The sequence below is a fragment of the Emys orbicularis genome, chromosome 4 (genome assembly GCF_028017835.1).
Source record: "Emys orbicularis isolate rEmyOrb1 chromosome 4, rEmyOrb1.hap1, whole genome shotgun sequence".
NCBI lineage: Eukaryota > Metazoa > Chordata > Testudines > Emydidae > Emys > Emys orbicularis.
Genome location: NC_088686.1, coordinates 52406996 through 52426988, shown reverse-complemented (window position 1 = coordinate 52426988; position 19993 = coordinate 52406996). Strand labels below are relative to the sequence as shown.

Here is a 19993-nt window from a genome sequence, read left to right as displayed (position 1 = left end):
CGACATGACATTCAGGCCATTACTAGAACCAACTTTCCAATTATGTCTTAATATCTATTTTCCAGAGGGAAAGTCATATTGTAATATGTTTGTGACACTGTGTTTCTATTTTCTTCTTGCTTGACAAAAACAATTATTTCCCCACCCTTCTGACAATAGTTTAAATGAAAATAATTTCCCATACTATGGAGTTGCAGTAGCAGCTCCTTTTTTAATTGTTGTTATAGTCTAATGAAAGGATTTTTGTAAAAATAGCAATGACACGGTAAGGAACATTCACATTTTACAAGCAAAAAGTTTTTTCCCCCCCTCCAACTGACACCCCTGTGAACTCAAGTCAGAATCTTAAAGTCAAGCTGTGTTCTTTCTGGCTTATAAATTATTGCCAGAAAAAGATTCTGCAATTCAAATTCAGTGAACAATTCTGTTCATGATTTGCAAGCCAGAAAAGAATCCTATTTACTCTCCTCTAGCTACGTTCGCTCTGCAGTGCTGATGAAAGTAAAACATAATAAAAACTTACATTTGTTATTAAGGTCAGCAGATATGACTGAATAAAAACAGGGAACTTGAGTAAACAGATTCTGATTTTACATACAAAACGGTACTTTCCATCTGAAATTCGGCATGTTTTGTCTCTTGCCAGGAGACTTTTTTCCCCAAAGTTGAAATGGATCAGATGAGTCATTCATGAGATATGTGACTTTTAAAACAATAGTATTTCTTTTTTGAAAAAGGCGTGACTTTTTTTTTGGCCCTCTCATTCAAGAGACTTATGTCTGTGAACTTCAGGTTTACTGTGTTCACTAAACCTTATGGAGAATTTGTGCGTAATATCTGTGCTGGGTAGAGAAATGAAGCTGCCAATTATAAACAGAATAAAAATAAAGTAACATATTGTAAACTAAAGCAAAATAAAATGTTTAGTTTCTTAGTAGGAAATATATTAAACAGACAGCTAATTTCCTGAATGGTACAGATTCATTTCAAAATCCAAATACCCTGAACGTTTAGGAAATGTTACCTGTCATTGAGACTTGGTTTTTTTATATCAAAAACATATTAAGAAACAATTGGTCCTACCTCCATAAACAATTCCAAATTGTCCCGATCCCAACACTTCATCTGGGAAGATTTGGTATACTGTACTAATATCCTGTTGGTATGAATATAATGCATATTAAGCATTGAGATATGGAAATAAAGTCTTCTTTTGAAATATTTTTCAAATGGGAGCTAGCATATTTTTAGAATAGCACATTTTAATGAAATGTTAGAGTAACAGAGAGTCTTGGGGCATCCAGATGGATTTTCTAAAGCAAACAGCTAACTGTGATGACAGCAGGGAACGCAGTAACCATCAACTAGACAATATTGGCCCCTCAATTTTTATGAGTGGGTAGAGGTGCAGAATTTAGAGGCTCTTTTTTTACTTTTTCCAAGCCCACAGCCATAGAGAATAATATCAACAAGTTGTGAGTCTGAGAAAACCTAATAATTTTGGGTTTCAGATTCTTTAAACTTCTTCCCCAGCTGAGAGAGGTGCAGAAAGAAAAGAGCTCCCCTCAATATTAGGGTATTCAGTGAACTCCCCCTCATCAATTCCTAGTGCCTAATTGCAGGGTAGAGTAAGAGGCTTGTGTAAGACAGTTGGCAGATTCGCCAGTTGGGGCAGACCAAATAAAGGGCAAATGCTCAAGTTTAGTTCCACATCCCTATCTTCAGGGCTGTTATTTAATAAATGGAAGGTGCAGAAAGGCTCAAAATGATATAAAACTCTTTTAACAGAGCGTGTTTCTGTTTTCTGCAGCTGGACAGGAAGTAGCTCTTTCCTGGCTAATATGGAGAGCTACAGTAGGGCCTCTGTGATCTTGGGTCTCTCTGGTCTGTGACCCCTGCCTACACATATTGCAATTAGGAAATATAGACATACCTGAACTAGCTTTAATCTAGGTAACTTGTGTACCAGTGCAGTGAAGCCATAGTACTACAAACTTTAGTGCAGCTACCCCCAAGTTAATAACCAGGGTTCCAGGCAAGCTTGTTTAGCCTGTGCTGCTGCAACTTCACTGTTCTGGTACTCGATCTAGCTAGATTAAAGCTAGCTCGAGTATGTCTATGCAACCTCATGATTGCAGCATAGATATACCCTTAGAGTCAGGAAGCCTGCAGGTCACATAGTTGTTCCTAGTCATGTGCCCTGTTGACTACAGTTCCCAGTTTTAAAGGGATCAAGGGCTGTAACCGGTACACCGAGATGTGCACCCATGAGCCACACATCCAGGCCCTGGCATAGCTCCATTCTTGGGAAGATGTGCAGTGCAGAATGCCTACTCTTTCTTTGGCAACAGGAGAATGTATATTTACTAAGATTTGAGACTATCCTCTTAGGTGTATATTTTGCAGTGTTTCTACAAAACACCTATGCAGGCCAATTTTACCTGTCTTGCCTTTAATAATCAACATACTGCAACAAAAGTTAACTAAGCTACCCATTCAACTAAGCTACCAAAATGTAATTCTTCTGTCTGAAGAAAAGAGTACTGCAAGGGAGATTTCCTTAAGACCTAATTGTATTTCTGCAAAATATCACCAAGTGAAAAATGGCTGATGAGCAATTCTCTCAAACACTCCTCTTACCAAAACAGATCAATTTCTTCACAGGCTTTATCATATGTCTAACACCAACATTCAGAGAACACTCACCACATTTTCTTGAATCTGGCAGTTTGATACCGAAATACTGATGGATATATCCCCTGGGGAAAAAAGTGAAATAAATACTCTAGATCAGTGGTTCTTAACCTTTACTACAACCTGCACCCCTTTGGTTCTCAAAAATATGTTCTCGTACCTCTTATAAAAAATCATTAAAGTAGGTCAGTTCTTTAAACCTAGATATATCATAACTATAGAATGAAAGAGATAGAATTATATATTTATTTAAATTTTGCAGTTAAAATTTAACGCAGTAATCGTTAAAAATGTATAATGTTAATAAATACATAGGTTTGATGAAACAAAGTAGTTATATGTACGTGCCTGTGCTTAATTTGTGTTTTTGATGATTTACCTTCTAAAAAAATCTGGCATGTCTTGCACCCCCAGAAAGGGCATCTTGCACCCCAGGTTAAGAACCACTGCTCTAGATAGTTGTGCTTTTAGTTCAAACATTTACTAAAAGTCTCTTCCTATTACATTATATTAATACCTACTGACAATCCAGAAATTGGACCAATTAGGTCATCTTGTTCAGCTCCCCGCCAAGACTGTATATAGTCCACATTTACATGATTTGAGCAATTTGGCTTCCACTTCCTTTTGGATGTGATTCCACAGTCTGACAAAATTTCATTATTTAAATCTTTCTTTGAACAATTTCATGCTATTACTACTGCTTATCACCTCTTCATCACTTTAATCAATTCCTTTCTATCCTTGGCATTTACACCTTTCAAATATAATTTTTCAGTATGTAAATGTCATTGCATGTGGGGCAAATTATTACTATTTATTACTGGTTTATGGTGTTACCCTTATTACCCATTGTGCTTTCCAGACCTTCAAGAGGGGACAGTCATACAAAGCCTATATATTGTCTTGAGGGGCCTTTCTCTTTCTAAAGGTTAGATCCCAACCACCTGAAGACAAAGAACCCTATTCTATTCTATATTGGTTCTTATAACACCCTCACTACAATAGTATCTGAGGACCTTCAAATAGTTTATTAAGCAACATGACTAATCTCTGTCATGTGTGGCTCATTCTCTTTCTCATCCTCTGCAGTGTTTTGTTTTTGTAAGACAGGATTCAAAATGTACATTCTGCTCTGTGTTTACATTCGAGAAGGCAGGTCAAAGAGCCTTGCACCTTGAGCAGAAGGTGGTGAAGACTGTGACCGTCTTTAGTTGCTGTAGGAGTTCATTCCACAGTCTTGGACCAGCCCTTGAGAAAGCAATGTCTCCTGAGCAGCTGAGCTTTATTTACCCTATGATAGAAAGTTCCATTATGCCTAAGGAGTGGAGTTGTGAGCAACATCTTCATCCCAGACTTTAGGTGATCTTTTAGATATACAGGGCCCAGGCCATTGAACACCTTGAAAACAAGAACTGAGACCTTCAACTTAACCCTAAATTGTATGGGAAGCCAGTGAAGAGAGCAGAGGACAGGTTTGGTGTGCTTATTGTAGCTGGTGTTGCTGAGGAAATGCGCTGCGGTGTTTTGTACGAGCTGGAGTTTCCTAAGGACTGGAGGTGTTATGCCCAGGTATACTGCATTAATATAATACTGATGGGGAGTGACAAAGGTATGTATAACTGAGGTGAGAGCATCTTACGCAAGGATGGAATGGTGTCTTCTAGTCAGTCAGAGAGCACAGAAAATGATGCTCACTGATGCTGCTAGGTGAGAGCTTAGCATGAGTGAGGAGTCTGAGAGCACTCCTAAACTCCATACTGAACTGACCAATTGTGCAAGTTTGCTTTCAACCAAAGGAGACTGCACTATAGCTGTCTTGCTTGGGTTCAGCTTCAATCTGCTGTTCTTAATCCATGAATTGATTTTGTCCCAGCACTGGGCCATCTGGGTGATAGTTGTATAAGTCATATGTGGTGAAGTGTAAGTAGAGCTTTGTGTCGTTCACAGATCAGTGATCTAGAAAGTGGAAGAAACTCTATCCGGTCCACAGGGAAGTAGCAATGGGCCCCCTACCAACTCAGCAGATGTTTTTGTTGGCAGGAGAGCCACTATTACCCCAAGAATAGGCAGGACTACAGGGGGCTCCATATGGAGCTGAGTGAGTGCCTTTATCTGGCTCTGCCCACCAGCAAGCCCTCCAACAAAAGGTGATCAATGATCAGAGGAAAAGCCTACACCTCACTATTGCTCTAAATAACCCAAAATTGAGAGTGGAATATTTCCTAGCCTTCCTTGAAATATAGTTTTTTTCAAAAAACAAATGAAACTCCTATGACCCAGCTCTTGTCCCATCCTCTCCATCCCTCGGTTCCTACCCCCCTCACACAAACCGCTGCATAACTCCACTTGAGAGGAAAAGGAGGGAACCCACAATCAGGAAAGTGGAACAAAAGGAAGTGAGAACTCAATTACAGACTCTCCAGCAACCCAAAGGTGCATAACCTTCTTTATTTTTGTTGGTCTTGCGTTGGCCTCATCCCCCAAGTGCAAGCAATGTATGCAGACTTCTGGGGCTCAGGCTCCCTCAGTACACTATGTGCCCTAGTCTGAATACGGTCAGTAGTCATGTCAGTAACTCCAGTTATGAGGAGGAGGATGCACTACTTTAGGACAAGCTCTAAAGTTTCTTGTACATTGTTTGCTTGCTAATAAATTTGTATATTGAATATGCATACACTCATGCAAAACTTAGCCCAAAATGTTCCGGTGAGAAACTACAAACAACTTAAAATATATGGATGGCCAGCTCCTCCACAGGAGTACATGGGCACAACTTTGTTGACATCAGTGGAACTATGCTCATTTACACCAATGGAAGATCTGGTCCATATATATTTTAATCCACTGCCTTTATGTAAAGATGGAACTGGGTAAATCAACTTACTGTGCAGGCTGGGTCCTGATCCAACCGAAGCCCCTTTAGGAATGACAGGCATCAGAGCATGCTGAATTGCCATCTCCCACATTCTTGCAACATCCAGACCAATGCCACTGGTGAGAACACTATTATTCAGTGGTACACTTGAGAGGTTTTCTAGGTTTTCTCCAACATAATAAATTATATTTGCTGTGGTTATTTCAAAGCAATGGGGATTGGCTTCTTGCGACAGTAAAGAAAAATTTTTTGCAGGTTCCAGGGACAAAATTTCAGATAATGGAATTTCCTGAGGAGAGAAGATATTTACTTTTTTTCAATCAGATCTATCAACATGCTGTCAAGATTAAAACATGGACCACATTTAATTTCATTGTGGTTGTGTAACTAAAAGCAATGTTTTTATAAACTAACGTAGAGACTAACCTTGTAACTTGGACTTCACAATGCACAGGTCTGTTTGGGAGGCAAGTGGTCCTTTGCAAGACCAAGTAGCGCTTTTAAATGATAATTGTGAATTCATCACAGAGATGAAGTGGGCAATGTCAGGCAGGTATGAGTAGGGCTGCTCCATACATAAGCAGACCTCCATTAGAAAAATAATTGCCACATTTCTGATAGGTGCTGGAACTAGGGGTGCGCAGGGTGCTGCAGCACCCCCTGGCTTGAAGTGGTTTCCATCATATACAAGGTTTACAGTTTGGTTCAATGGCTCTTAGCACCCCCATTATACAAATTGTTCCAGCACCCCTGCCCTTTCTTGCCATAAGTAAGGTATATGTGTAGGAGAATTCAGCTGCTTTGAAGTGAGAGAGAAGACACAAATTAAGGCCCCATTCACAACAACACATGATCCTGTGTTTAATGACCATTAACTTCAATGGGACCTATTTAAAGTTAAGTACATGCTTAAGTGCTTTCCTGAATCAGGGCCCAAAAGGTCAAAGATGACAGCAAAAACTTTAAAACATTCTTTATTATTTAACATTTTTATTGCCATGATGCCCACAGGCTTCAACTACCTTTGTAACAAGGAATACCTGAGAACAAAAGCCATACCTATTACAAGTCTAAATCAGAACATTAATTGCCCAATGGACAAAATTAAAAACATCCCCCTCCATATACATAGTAATTTAGATAGGTTTTATATTATGAATGATGGGAGTGTTAGAAAATGAACCCTCTGTTCACAGATCATTTCCTAAATGGGTTTTTCAGCAGAGTCTGAATCTCTCACCAACAGTAAAAATATTATCACTTTGACAGCATAAGTATTATGCTGGCCATTGTAACATTAAATTCTACTGTGTTTTGGTTGTGACAGGCAAGGTAAAGGTAAATGTATTCAAGTTCAACGATGAAAACAAATATTGAACAGTGTAGTTCAAAGATTTACCACTAGTGTAGTACAAATAAGTATTAACTAACTCAGCTATTCACTCCAATTCTTGATCATTATATGTCAGTATTGGAAAAGATTGAAAAGCCCTGCATAAATATCAGAAGCCATCTTTACCTTGTAATATTTGCTTCCAGTATCATTTTGAAAGAGTGTAATGCATTTGCTGTCTAGCCTCCAGTAGTGTCTTTTCCTCTATAATAAAAAAATAATAAAATAATTTCTTAACAGCTTTTTTAAAGTAAATGAACAAGATATTGTTATTAAAATTCACTTTTGCAAAAGTTTTATTTAACTCTACAGTGGTTAGGTGAAGGGATCTGTATTAAATGATTTGCAGGAGGACTCTATTTGTTAGGGGAGTAGTCTTGGGTTCAGAGAGGTGCCTTTTTCTGTCCCCTTGAAAATCTGTTCAGATCCATTCAATCTGCATAATGCTCAATAGAGTTTGCTAGAGGTTTGCTGCTAAAATTACTCAACATTCCATCTGCACCGAGCATGATCCCTAGTGTTTCACTTTAGCATGCCACACAAAACGGAACTTATTATCCTTGATTCAGCAGTTACGAAGGAAAATAACTTTTTCCCCCCTCCAAGTTTTCCATGTCCCTCTTAGTAGCCGTGGATGTTCTTGCATCAGATAGTGTAATTTTCAGTTTTACAAAAGCCCTGACTCTCCTTTATGTCTAGCTAAGAAATGACAGTCAGAAGTTAAAGCTATTATTTTAGAACATCTCAGGTAATAGAGAGAGATATTGATTTTGTTTTCTTAGATTTTTTTTTTCAAATTTCTTCATATTCTTTTTGCTACAGTAAATCTGACACCTTTAGATTTGTTTTGTGCTCTAACTAATCCTCTCCTGGAGGAGTGAATATTTGTTACATGTGCTTCAGGCTTTGAGTATTAGACCTTAGATATAAAATAGTTACAACTTTAGGCCCCGATCCTGCAAACACTGAGTAGTTTTGAAGTCAATGGTACTATTTTTGTGAACAAAGTGTGTAAGTTATTTGCAGGATCAGGTCCTTCAGTATTATAAATTATATGTAGTAAGAGATGTCTTTGTTAACATTCTTTCTTACCATTGTGTCCTTGCTGGTATAGTGAACCATCCATCCCTCCTTCATTACTGTGCTACTTTTCCTTTTTGTGTGCTTGACAGATTGCACCACTCTCATTAGTGGAATATTGTTGCTTGTTGAAGGGCTTAAAAATCAATAAAAGCTTCTTAAAAAATTAGACAATTTTAGACAAAACAGAAGAAAATCCTTTCAAAGCATGACATAGTATGTCATGTGTCTACATTTACTGTTACTAGCTGATTTGCCAGTGTGTGTGTGTGTGTGTGTGTGTGTGTGTGTGTGTGGTATACTATCTCTGACTTTCAGTGACCACCCCAAGCTGAGGAATCCGATGAGGCCATTACTGGTCCTGATTCTGAGAAACAAGCACACAACTAAATGTGCTACATCATTTTTCATCCCCATTGGAGAGGTGTATACTTACATCTCAAGAGGGGGGTGAGAGAACCATTCAGTTGAAACCACAAATATTCTAACACAACTTTTAGAAAATAGCAGGAAAAAAGTAAAAATCAAAGTCTACTGCGTGCTAAAAAAAGAATATTCTTGTTTTACTTCATAACCAAACAGACCTAGAATGCTTGTTTTCTTCTCAATTTGCTGCTGCTTTATCTACAAGACAGTTATATATAGTCCTCTCTCAAATCCCTTATAAATGTATCCAGTGAAGCATCTACAAGAGTTATTTGAGAATCCATTCTCTTTAGGAATCAGAATATCTGCAGATTTTTCAAGCTTTTGACTCAGTTATAGACATAGTAGGTGCAATAAGATATGGCAGTAAAGGTTGTGCTATCTGGCTCACCTGATCATTCTGTTAGAATCATCATGGTCAGGATCGGGATCTTGCATTTCCCCATTGTCACTGTGGCATCCTGTCATTGACATCTCAGAATCATGAGCCATAGACTCGTCCATGTCATCCATAAGACCACTATTTCTTTCACTGTCATTGTCATCACTTCCCTCTTCCATGACCACATCTGACTCAGCACCAGGACTAAGCAAATCTGGAATATGGTTTTCAGAATTACATAAAAATAGCAGGGATAGGTCAAATCAAAACCATGGACTTAGGGAAAGTTCAGGTCCACATCTGATCACTACAGCCTCTAGGCCCATCTCTGCCACAAAAGTAAGCCTATTACACTGACCAAGTATGAAGTTTAACTAATTATTGGGAATCACTATCCAGAACCCCAAACCTGTCAAAATGCAATACTTTCAGAAAGAAAATTTGAAATATGATCTTCTGTTAAAACTGCCAAAGTCAAAGCAGGCATTTTTAATCTATGGGCCTTTGTTCAAACTCTCTGTACACATGGGCATTCAGCCTCTATAATTCTTGGCAGATTTTCTATGCAGCTAGAATGATGTGCACAATGCCTGATAGTTGTTGGCAGTCCACAGGTGCAAACTGATGTGTGGTTAGGTTGGAGAGCAGGCATTTCAAACCTAGCAATTTCCTGTTATGTGACCATAAGCTACTAAAATAAACTCCCAAGGTAATTATTTACCATAGCACTATATATATATTAACTAAAAGGAAAATATCACCCCCTTTTCACCACTTTCCCCCCCTTTGCATAGAAGTTGCAAAGAAGGGCATGTTAATGCATAATATTGAACAGAAGGTGCCCATGTTTAACATGAAAATAGTAGATTGATCTCAACAGTTCCATTATAAGACAGCATTGCAAAATGGATTCATCTCAGGATGGATGTGGAGTTTGTAGAGGTGAAACAAAGACAGGGATAGGTGAAACCAAGGCCAAATTACCAGTGATTAGGTTCCCCCTCCTTCCAAGTATTAAGATGAGGCACAGATTGCATCTCCTTAGTGGTTGCTAAAACTAGACTCAATCTCTAGCTGGAGCCAGTTTGATTCTGTTACGTTATGTGCTCCTTCAGCAGTAATTTAAATTTCATATTGTGTTTATATTTGTTTCTCCTAACATGGTGTTGAACTTTCTTCTTCACTTCAAGATATGAGTTGCCTAAGTGAGATTAGAACAAGAAATAACATGTACTATATACAAGATACCTATATCTCTTTAGCTCAAGCAAATTATTTTGGCCTATTTTAACCCTGATGCTACACAGGCTATGATTCAACCACCCAAAACCTGTAGTGCTGACAGATAGGAAAGACAGCATTAGATTTTCTGGGGTATTCCCTTTCAGTTATTAACACTGTAGTTGTTCCCACTCAGCTATAGCAATCTGAGACAGGGAAATATCACCTGGAAGACTCTGCGCATTCTCAATGACCCACTCATTCTATGGGGGAGGTTCTTCTCAAATGTCAGGTAATAAAAATAAAGTCAGTCTGACAGTAAAGGATGCCCAGTGAAGAAAGAGAACATGAAAGCTTTTCCTGTCAATCAACTTCACACAAATGGCAAGGGGTTGGAGGGGAAGAGAGAGGAGAAAAGATCACTGTGGCAGACGATTAGGTATGTTAGCCACTCAACTCAAAGGCAATAGTTTAATACAGTTTGGATTCTAATCATTTATATGTGGCTGTGCAAGGAACATATTATACTCCATCTTTGGCAGATGTAACCATATGGCCATGGATGGCACATTAAGGTCTGGAGCTCTGTTTTTTCCCCAACACTTAAACATTTTAAATCTTTATGTAAATAAACCCACAAGTGGTTAAAAATAATCTCTCACCTTCAGTGTTCAATTTGTTTATTAATGAAATCATACTTTGAATTTCATAGCTCCAGCCTTCAATTGCTATTCTGGGGGAGAAGCATCACAGAGCAGATGGGCAGAGTGACATTTTTATTTTTATTTATTTATTTAGATTTAAAGTATTAGAAAGACACCTATCCAAGGCTCTATTTAAACAAATACAATGAGATACAAGGATGAAACTTCCTGTTGTAGTGGGGCCCTACATTCCTGCATCTAGGATGCAGCACACAGAGTCCTAATGCTGGGTGTGGACAGGTGATGGAGAACTCACTAGGTACTGAGGGAAAGCAACATTAAGCAGATACTGTATAGGGGGACAGGAGCTGCAGATGGCTGAGCCCTGCTTCTGAAGAGCTGTACTTGGGGAAGAGAGAACTGGCTTCCTGTCAGCACCTTCTATACACTGTCTGCCTCCTTCCCCAGCAGCAGCTTCAGACAAGCTTGCTTCACTCTATCGTTTCCACAGAGATAGCACCATGTGCCTGTCATCGGCTTGGCACCAGACACACATGTAGGAGGGAAGTCAGTGAAAGCAGCATGGTACTTTTCCAAAGGGAAAGGCTGGAGTGACTGGGAAATGGACTGCAGCTGTCAGCGAGGGAAGCAGGTGGTTTCAGGCAGTGATTAAGGAGCAACTAAGGGAGTGCCTTGGTCATTCACCCCAGCTCTTGAAAAACAGCACCTGTTTCACTCTCTGCCTGTGGCTCAACTCCTTCACACCACACTTCTCCTTAGCACTGCCCTAGGTACCCCCAGCCAGACAGCAATGTGACTCATGGTCCCTCTCTGACCCCACGTAGCTCTGTGCTCATAGGTATTGGCACTGTCAAAATAGAAGTTGGATTGGAAAAGCTGCATAGATTAATTTTTTAAAAGCAACTGGAAGTTCTCTATAGAGAAGAATCAATAACATCATCAATAAAATTAACATATGAACAATTTACAGCATATTTTTGGCCCTTAGATTTGAAAATTATGCTGTGTTCTTCCTTACTTGGGCATCATCCCCAGTTACCCTGACCGAACAGAGGTATATTGCAGGAGTGGTTATGGTGAACTGAAGTATACATCTTGTCCAAGATTTAAAAAAATGACCAGAGGTTTTGGGTGCCCACTTAATAGGGGCCTGACCATAGAAATTGTTGAGCGCTCACCTTCTGAAAAAATCAGGCCCCTAATAAGTTGTCTCAAGTTGGGCACTCAAAATCACTAGCTATTTTTTAAAACCTTCACCATCATTTTCACCCTCTCTAGCAATAAACATTGAACAGTCTCATTTTTATAGTCAGTTTTCCCTAGTTTAACGACACTTTATCCAACATTTATTTTTAAAAAATCTTTATTTTACTCTCAATATCTGTTTAGTGAAGCACAGAATTAAGAAACAAGGTTTAACAGAGGAAATTGTTTAATAAAAACCTTGTGTGTACTTTATTTAAGTTATGAAGAGTTCAAGCTGACAACTTAAAATATTGCAACATGCATTAGGAAATGTAACACTTGACCACATTTTTTCTTCCCTTATCTCATGGAAAATGACATTTTCAAAGTAATCAGCAACTAATCTAAAACCACCCTCTTTTCCCCCAGTGCCGTCTGTCAAGCCTATCCCTACATTCCTGCGCTTGACACAAAACTGACACCACATGCAGGGGAAAGTGGGCAGATTTTCAAGCTTTCATTTCTGGCAGGCAGTTGATGTAATGAGCATCATGCCAACAGGAAGGGGTAGAATTTTTTTCCTGGAGGGCCTTCCCAGTTCTTTCAGGTATACATTTGTGCTCAGGAAGATTATCCTACAGTAAACACATGTTCCTTCCCAGACTAAAATACAATTTGTGTTTTCTCTCTGATAGGTAAGTGCCCTCTTTTATTGCCTAGGGGTTTGGAAGTGTTTTGGCAGCCACTGACACCCCACAAAATGTATGCTGCCGATAGCCCACACTCAGTGAAACATTTTATGGTCATAGCCTGCTGTTTGTTCTGCCAATATGGTACAGCTGTGCCTATCTACAGGTGCTAAATATCTTGGAGAACCCCTTTTGATGAACATGAAATATGAACCACCAGTGGGTTTCCTCCCACACTTCATCGTCAATACATAAACAGAAATATTATAAAGCAAAAGCCATGCCAAGGCAATGGGAAAAAACTCTTTCTCCAAATTGCTTTACAAAACTCCACCTTCCTTTAATTGTTAGTTTAAACATAGACAGTAACAGTCATGAAGATAACGTACCTCCGTTAATGGCTACTTCACCAAGGCAGTTATTTGGCACTTTAGGTGCACAGCGCTTGTGACAATTGAACCTACAATCTGATTTAAAAAAAAAAAGGAGATAATTTTGTTGATTTCCCTTTTTCACTGATACAATTACAGTTCTACACATAAAAGTTACCATCTCTGTCATTTGATTAATGTGAAGTTAACCTGAGGTGGCCAGAGAATGCTATGCTGGCCACATGCCAGTTGCCAATGCAACTCACAGGATACACACACTAGAAGTTTTCCTGGCGGGTGGGTGGGGGGGAGGGGGTGTTAGTTATGGCAATCTGGGTGGGGGCTTGTTCAGAATGGAGGTGAAGTCCTAGCCTTATCCACGCAAAGACCCGAGGGCTTGGTTTAAAAACCTTTATTCGTCCTTCCAGGGATCAGGCTGCAGTCTGACTAGTTGGTGCTACAGAATGGGGCACTATCTCCAATTCTGAAGACTGATATTGAGAATAAGAGAAATCTATCTAGGGTTTTAGATAACAATATGACTGTTCTTTACAATGGTACATAATTTTAGTATGGTATTTTCAGGACATATTTAAGTGTTTAGTTATTTCAGTAATTTTTCTCTTTGTTGTGATACTTTTAAACTTGGCTCAATTTGTCTTCTCTCTTTTTGCACATTTGTATATACAGTAGAACCTCAGAGTTACGAACTCACCGGCCAACCAACCACACACCTCATTTTGAACCAGAAATACACAATCAGGCAGCAGCAGCAGCAGAGAGAGAAAAAAAGTAAATACAGTACAGTACTGTGTTAAACGTAAACTACTAAAAATATAAAGGGAAAGTTTAAAAAAAAGATCTGACAAGGTAACGAAACTGTTTCTGTGCTTGTTTAATTTAAATTAAGTTTCAAAGCTGTATTAAGTAAATGTTCAGTTGTACACATTTGAAAGAACCACAATGTTTTGTTCAGAGTCCTGAACAACCTCCATTCATAGAAGAATATCAGGGTTGGAAGGGACCTCAGGAGGTCATCTAGTCCAACTCCCTGCTCAAAGCAGGACCTAATCCCCAACTAAATCATCCCAGCCAGGGCTTTGTCAAGCCTGACCTTAAAAACCTCTAAGGAAGGAGATTCCACCACCTCCCTAGGTAACCCATTCCAGTGCTTCACCACCCTCCTAGTGAAAAAGCTTTTCCTAATATCCAACCTAAACCTCCCCCACTGCAACTTGAGACCATTACTCCTTGTTCTGTCACCTGCTACCACTGAGAACAGTCTAGATCCATCCTCTTTGGAACCCCCTTTCAGGTAGTTAAAAACAGCTATCAAATCCCCCCTCATTCTTCTCTTCTGCAGACTACATAATCCCAGTTCCCTCAGCCTCTCCTCATAAATCATGTGCTCCAGCCCCCTAATCATTTTTGTTGCCCTCCGCTGGACTCTTTCCAATTTTTCCACATCCTTCTTGTAGTGTGGGGCCCAAAACTGGACACAGTACTCCAGATGAGGCCTCACCAATGCCAAATAGAGGGGAATGATCATGTCCCTCGATCTGCTCGCAATGCTCCTACTTATACAGCCCAAAATGCCGTGAGACATCAAGTTCTAAAATGATGGTGTCCTGTCTTCCCCACACCCATGTATAATTGTAAACCCTCTTCACCAGCAGGCATAGGGGCATATTCACTATGGTTAGTATGACTGCTATTGCCAGTTCTAGCACACAGGCACCCAACACATTTTCCCCTTTATTGCTGATTCTGGCTTACATTGTTACGGTATCAAGATGTGTCATTTCCTAGGTATCTGAAGCTAAATTTTAAAACACATTTACTGTCATTCTAACAACTTGCAACTTAATGAACCATTTGAAAGAACTGTTTGAAAACCTGCATATGAGTACTGGCATTCCTCGGGCAATGGCTTCCCTTCTCCAACATACACAATTCTGCTAGGGCCTGGTTCCTGACAGCATCGGTTCTTAGCAACAAGGGAACACTGTTGACTCATATCCAGCTTCTCATCCACTGTAACCCCAGGTCCTTTTCTGCAGAACTGCTGCCTAGCCACTCGGTCCCTAGTCTGTAGCAATGCATGGGATTCTTCCATCCTAAGTGCAGGACTCTGCACTTGTCCTTGTTGAACCTCATCAGATTTCTTTTGGCCCAATCCTCCAATTTGTCTAGGTTCCTCTGTAACCTATCCCTACCCTCCAGCGTATCTTCCACTCCTCCCAGTTTAGTGTCATCTGCAAACTTTCTGACGGTGCAATCCATGCCATCCTCCAGATCATTAATGAAGATATTGAACAAAACTGGCACCAGGACCGACCCTTAGGGCACTTCGCTTGATACCGGCTGCCAACTAGACATGGAGCCATTGATCACTACCCGTTGAGCCTGATGATCTAGCCAGCTTTCTATCCACCTTATAGTCCATTCATCCAGCCCATACTTCTTTAACTTGCTGGCAAGACTACTGTGGGAGACTGTATCAAAAGCTTTGCTAAAGTCAAGGGATAACACGTCCACTGCTTTTCCTTCATTCACAGAGCCAGTTATCTCATCATAGGTGTTCATAGGTTCCCAAGGTGTTTGTAACTCTGAGGTTCTACTGTAGCCCTTTACTAGTATTAGACTCCATGAATAATTTTTATCATTTTATCATTTATCAGTTACCCTGTGGAGATGGCTTTAACTTAAAACAAGAGTAGTAATATACTAAAGAGGAGGGACTGGGGGAAATTTGCTCTGTCTATATTGTAAATTATATCAATTTAACATAAGGAGGAGGGGGGGATGGATACTAGACTAATAGGTCATACTGGCGGTATGGTGTCCATACCAAATTGGATAACAAATGTGAGAGAGGCCAAACGGCATAAATTAAGATGTTTATACACCAATGCGAGAAGCCTAGGTAACAAAATGGAGGAATTGGAGCTCCTGGTCCGAGAAATGAAACCGGATATCGTAGGAATAACTGAAACGTGGTGGAACAGTAGTCATGACTGGAGTACAGGTATGGAGGGGTATGTGCTGTGTAGGAAAGACCGGAACAAAGGTAAAGGTGGGGGAGTAGCATTGTATGTCAACAATGAGATAAATTGTAAAGAAATAATAAGTGATGGAATGGATAAGACGGAGTCTGTCTGGGCAATACTCACACTGGGTAAAAGAACTACTAGAGCCTCCCCTGGGATAGTGCTTGGGGTGTGCTATAGACCGCCGGGATCTAGCCTGGATATGGAAAGAGAACTCTTTAATGTTTTTAGGGAAGTAAATACTAATAGGAACTGTGTAATCATGGGAGACTTTAACTTCCCGGATATAGATTGGGGAACAAATGCTAGTAACAATAATAGGCCTCAGATTTTCCTAGACGTGATAGCTGATGAATTCCTTCATCAAGTAGTTGCTGAACCGACGAGGGGGGATGCCATTTTAGATTTGGTTTTGGTGAGTAGTGAGGACCTCGTTGAGGAAATGGTTGTAGGGGACAACCTTGGCTCGAGTGATCATGAGCTAATTCGGTTTAAACTAAATGGAAGGATTAACAAAATTAAATCGGAGACTAAGGTTTACGATTTCAAAAGGGCTAACTTTAATAAATTAAGGCAACTAGTTAGGGAGGTAGATTGGACTAACATATTTATGGATCTAAAGGCGGAAGGCGCCTGGGATTATTTCAAGTTGAAGTTGCAGGAGCTGTCGGAGGCCTGTATCCCGAGAAAGGGAAAACGGTTCGTAGGCAGGAGATTTAGACCGAGCTGGATGAGCGAGCGTTTCAGACGGGTGATTAAGAAAAAACAGAAAGCGTACAAGGAGTGGAAGATGGGAGGGATCAGCAAAGAAACCTACCTTATTGCGGTCAGAGCATGTAGAGATGGAGTGAGAAAGGCCAAAAGCCGTGTAGAGTTGGACCTTGCGAGGGGAATTAAAACCAACAGTAAGAGGTTTTATAGCCATATAAATAGGAAGAAAACAAAGAAAGAAGAAGTGGGACCGCTTAAGACTGTAGATGGAGTGGAGATTAAGGATAATCTAGGCATGGCACAATATCTAAACGAATATTTTGCATCGGTCTTTAATGAGGCTAATGAAGGACTCAGGAATAGTGGCAGCGTGACGGATGGGAATAAAGGAGGGGGGGTTGACATTACCGTATCCGAGGTAGAAGCCAAACTCGAACAGCTTAACGGGACTAAATCGGGCGGACCGGATGATCTTCATCCGAGAATATTAAAGGAACTGGCGCGAGAAATTGCAAGCCCGTTAGCGATAATTTTTAATGAATCTGTAAACTCGGGGGTGGTACCGTTGGACTGGAGAATAGCTAATGTGGTTCCTATTTTCAAGAAAGGGAAAAAAAGTGACCCAGGTAACTACAGGCCTGTTAGTTTAACATCTGTAATATGGAAGGTCTTGGAAAAATTTTTGAAGGAGAAAGTAGTTAAGGACCTTGAGGTCAATGGCAATTGGGACAAATTACAACACTGTTTTACGAAAGGTAGATCGTGCCAAACCAACCTGATCTCCTTCTTTGAGAAAGTAACAGATTTTTTTAGATAAAGGAAATGCGGTGGATCTAATATACCTCGATTTCAGTAAAGCGTTTGATACGGTACCGCATGAGGAATTATTGGTTAAATTGGAAAAGATGGGGATCAATATGAAAATCCAGAGGTGGATAAAGAACTGGTTAAAGGGGAGACTGCAGTGGGTCGTACTGAAAGGTGAACTGTCAGGTTGGAGGGAGGTTACCAGTGGAGTTCCTCAAGGTTCGGTTTTGGGTCCGATTTTATTTAATCTATTTATTACTGACCTCGGAACCGAATGTAGGAGTGGGCTGATAAAGTTTGCGGATGATACAAAGTTGGGAGGTATTGCCAATTCGGAGAAGGATCGGGATATCCTGCAGGGAGATTTGGATAACCTTGTAAACTGGAGTAATAGTAATAGGATGAAATTTAATAGTGAGAAGTGTGAGGTTATGCATTTAGGGATGACTAACAAGAATTTTAGTTATAAACTGGGGACGCATCGGTTGGAAGTAACGGAAGAGGAGAAGGACCTCGGAGTCCTGGTTGATCGCAGGATGACTATGAGTCGGCAATGTGACGTGGCCGTGAAAAAGGCTAATGCGGTCCTGGGATGCATTAGGCGAGGTATTTCTAGTAGGGATAAGGAGGTGCTGGTTCCGTTATACAAGGCACTGGTGAGACCTCATTTGGAGTACTGTGTGCAGTTCTGGTCTCCCATGTTTAAAAAGGATGAATACAAACTGGAACGGGTACAGAGAAGGGCCACTAGGATGATCCGAGGAATGGAAAACCTGTCGTATGAAAGGAGACTCGAGGAGCTCGGTTTGTTTACCTTAACCAAAAGAAGGCTGAGGGGGGATATGATTGCTCTCTTTAAATATATCAGAGGGATAAATACCAGGGAGGGAGAGGAATTATTTCAGCTCAGTACTAATGTGGACACGAGAACAAATGGATATAAACTGGCCGTCAGGAAGTTTAGGCTTGAAATTAGACGAAGGCTTCTAACCATCAGAGGGGTGAAGTTCTGGAACAGCCTTCCGAGGGAAACAGTGGGGGAGAAAGACCTCTCTGGCTTTAAGATTAAGCTTGATAAGTTTATGGAGGGGATGGTTTGATGTGATTTTAGTCAATAGGTCAATAACGTGCCATCGCTGGCAATTAGTAACAATGGTCAATGATGGGATATTAATAGTTACTACAGAGAACTTTTTTCCGGAGGGTCTGGCTGGAGAATCTTGCTCGCATGCTCGGGGTTCAGCTGATCGCCATATTTGGGGTCGGGAAGGAATTTTCCTCCAGGGTAGATTGGCAGAGGCCCTGGAGGTTTTTCGCCTTCCTCCGCAGCGTGGGGCAGGGGTCGCTTGCTGGAGGATTCTCTGCGACTTGAAGTCTTTAAATCATGATTTGGGGACTTCAACAGCTGAGTCAAGGGAGAGAATTATTCCAGGAGTGGGTGGGTCAGCTTTTGTGGCCTGCATCATGCGGGAGGTCAGACTAGATGATCATAATGGTCCCTTCTGACCTTAAAGTCTATGAGTCTATGAGAACTGATTGAGTCAGACTAGTGCAAAACCCTGTGTGGACACTCTTATTTCTTTTTAAACTTGGTTTATATTGATTTGCTTAACTCCGTAGGGAATCATTATTCCTATAAATTGTTAACACACATAAAAATATTAAAACAATTCAGTGAACCAAGAAAAGGATAGCCATATTGATGTTTTATATAAATTACAAATTACTGTACACACAATTATTAATAAATTCAGATTACAGCCTGAAAAGAATAGTATTATTAAAAATTCTGTGGTCTTCACTTGTAATGATGCAATTAGCATATTGTTGATCACACTTACCTTTACACTGCAAGCCCTGTCTAAAAAGCCCTTTGAGAAGCTTCTTACAGTACTGGCACACTGTTGGGCGTGTGTAGGAGTGGATGACAAAAGTGTGAGGCACTTTAACCTTGGAAAGTAAAATCTTGTCTAGTTGAATAGGTCGTCCAATGTAGGACTGCGAATTTGACCTCTTCTCTCGCCCAATGAATGATTCAGATGGTGTCTTTTGCTGTAAATAAACAGAAAAGAAACATTTTAGACACATCTAGGTTAGTCACTGATTTTTAAAGAATGTAAGGTTCAAGCCCACTTGCCACAAAAATTAAAAAGTCTTTAATCTTAAAATGTAATTATAAATAGCTAAGCAAAAACCAAATATTACCCGAAAATCCATGACTTTGGGAAAGCATCTGGATTTAAAGTAAATTATGCCAAATCTTAAATGCCAGCTATAATTTTGCCAGACTCTGAGAAGTTGTTCCTACAGAAAACATTTAGGTACAAATAGGCAACGAATTGTATACGATACCTGGGAATTCAGATCTCAAACACCCTAGAAGAGCTCAATGATTTAAATGTCAAACCATTACAGCAAATGAAAAAAAGATCTGGAGTGCT

At 40.1% G+C, this 19993-nt stretch overlaps 1 protein-coding gene across 2 annotated transcripts in view; it reads right to left on the bottom strand.

Annotated features, from left to right (window-relative positions):
* PRKD1 (protein kinase D1) overlaps positions 1-19993 on the bottom strand; it is a 312437-nt gene that overhangs the window by 26258 nt on the left and 266186 nt on the right. For both annotated transcript variants that reach the window (XM_065403098.1, XM_065403099.1), the window contains 8 exons: positions 19394-19604; positions 13003-13080; positions 8863-9067; positions 8058-8181; positions 7092-7169; positions 5582-5861; positions 2707-2759; positions 1084-1156 (listed from right to left, as the gene is read on the bottom strand). In XM_065403098.1, coding sequence (XP_065259170.1) covers positions 1084-1156; positions 2707-2759; positions 5582-5861; positions 7092-7169; positions 8058-8181; positions 8863-9067; positions 13003-13080; positions 19394-19604 — 1102 coding nt within the window. The remainder of the gene's footprint in view (positions 1-1083; positions 1157-2706; positions 2760-5581; positions 5862-7091; positions 7170-8057; positions 8182-8862; positions 9068-13002; positions 13081-19393; positions 19605-19993) is intronic.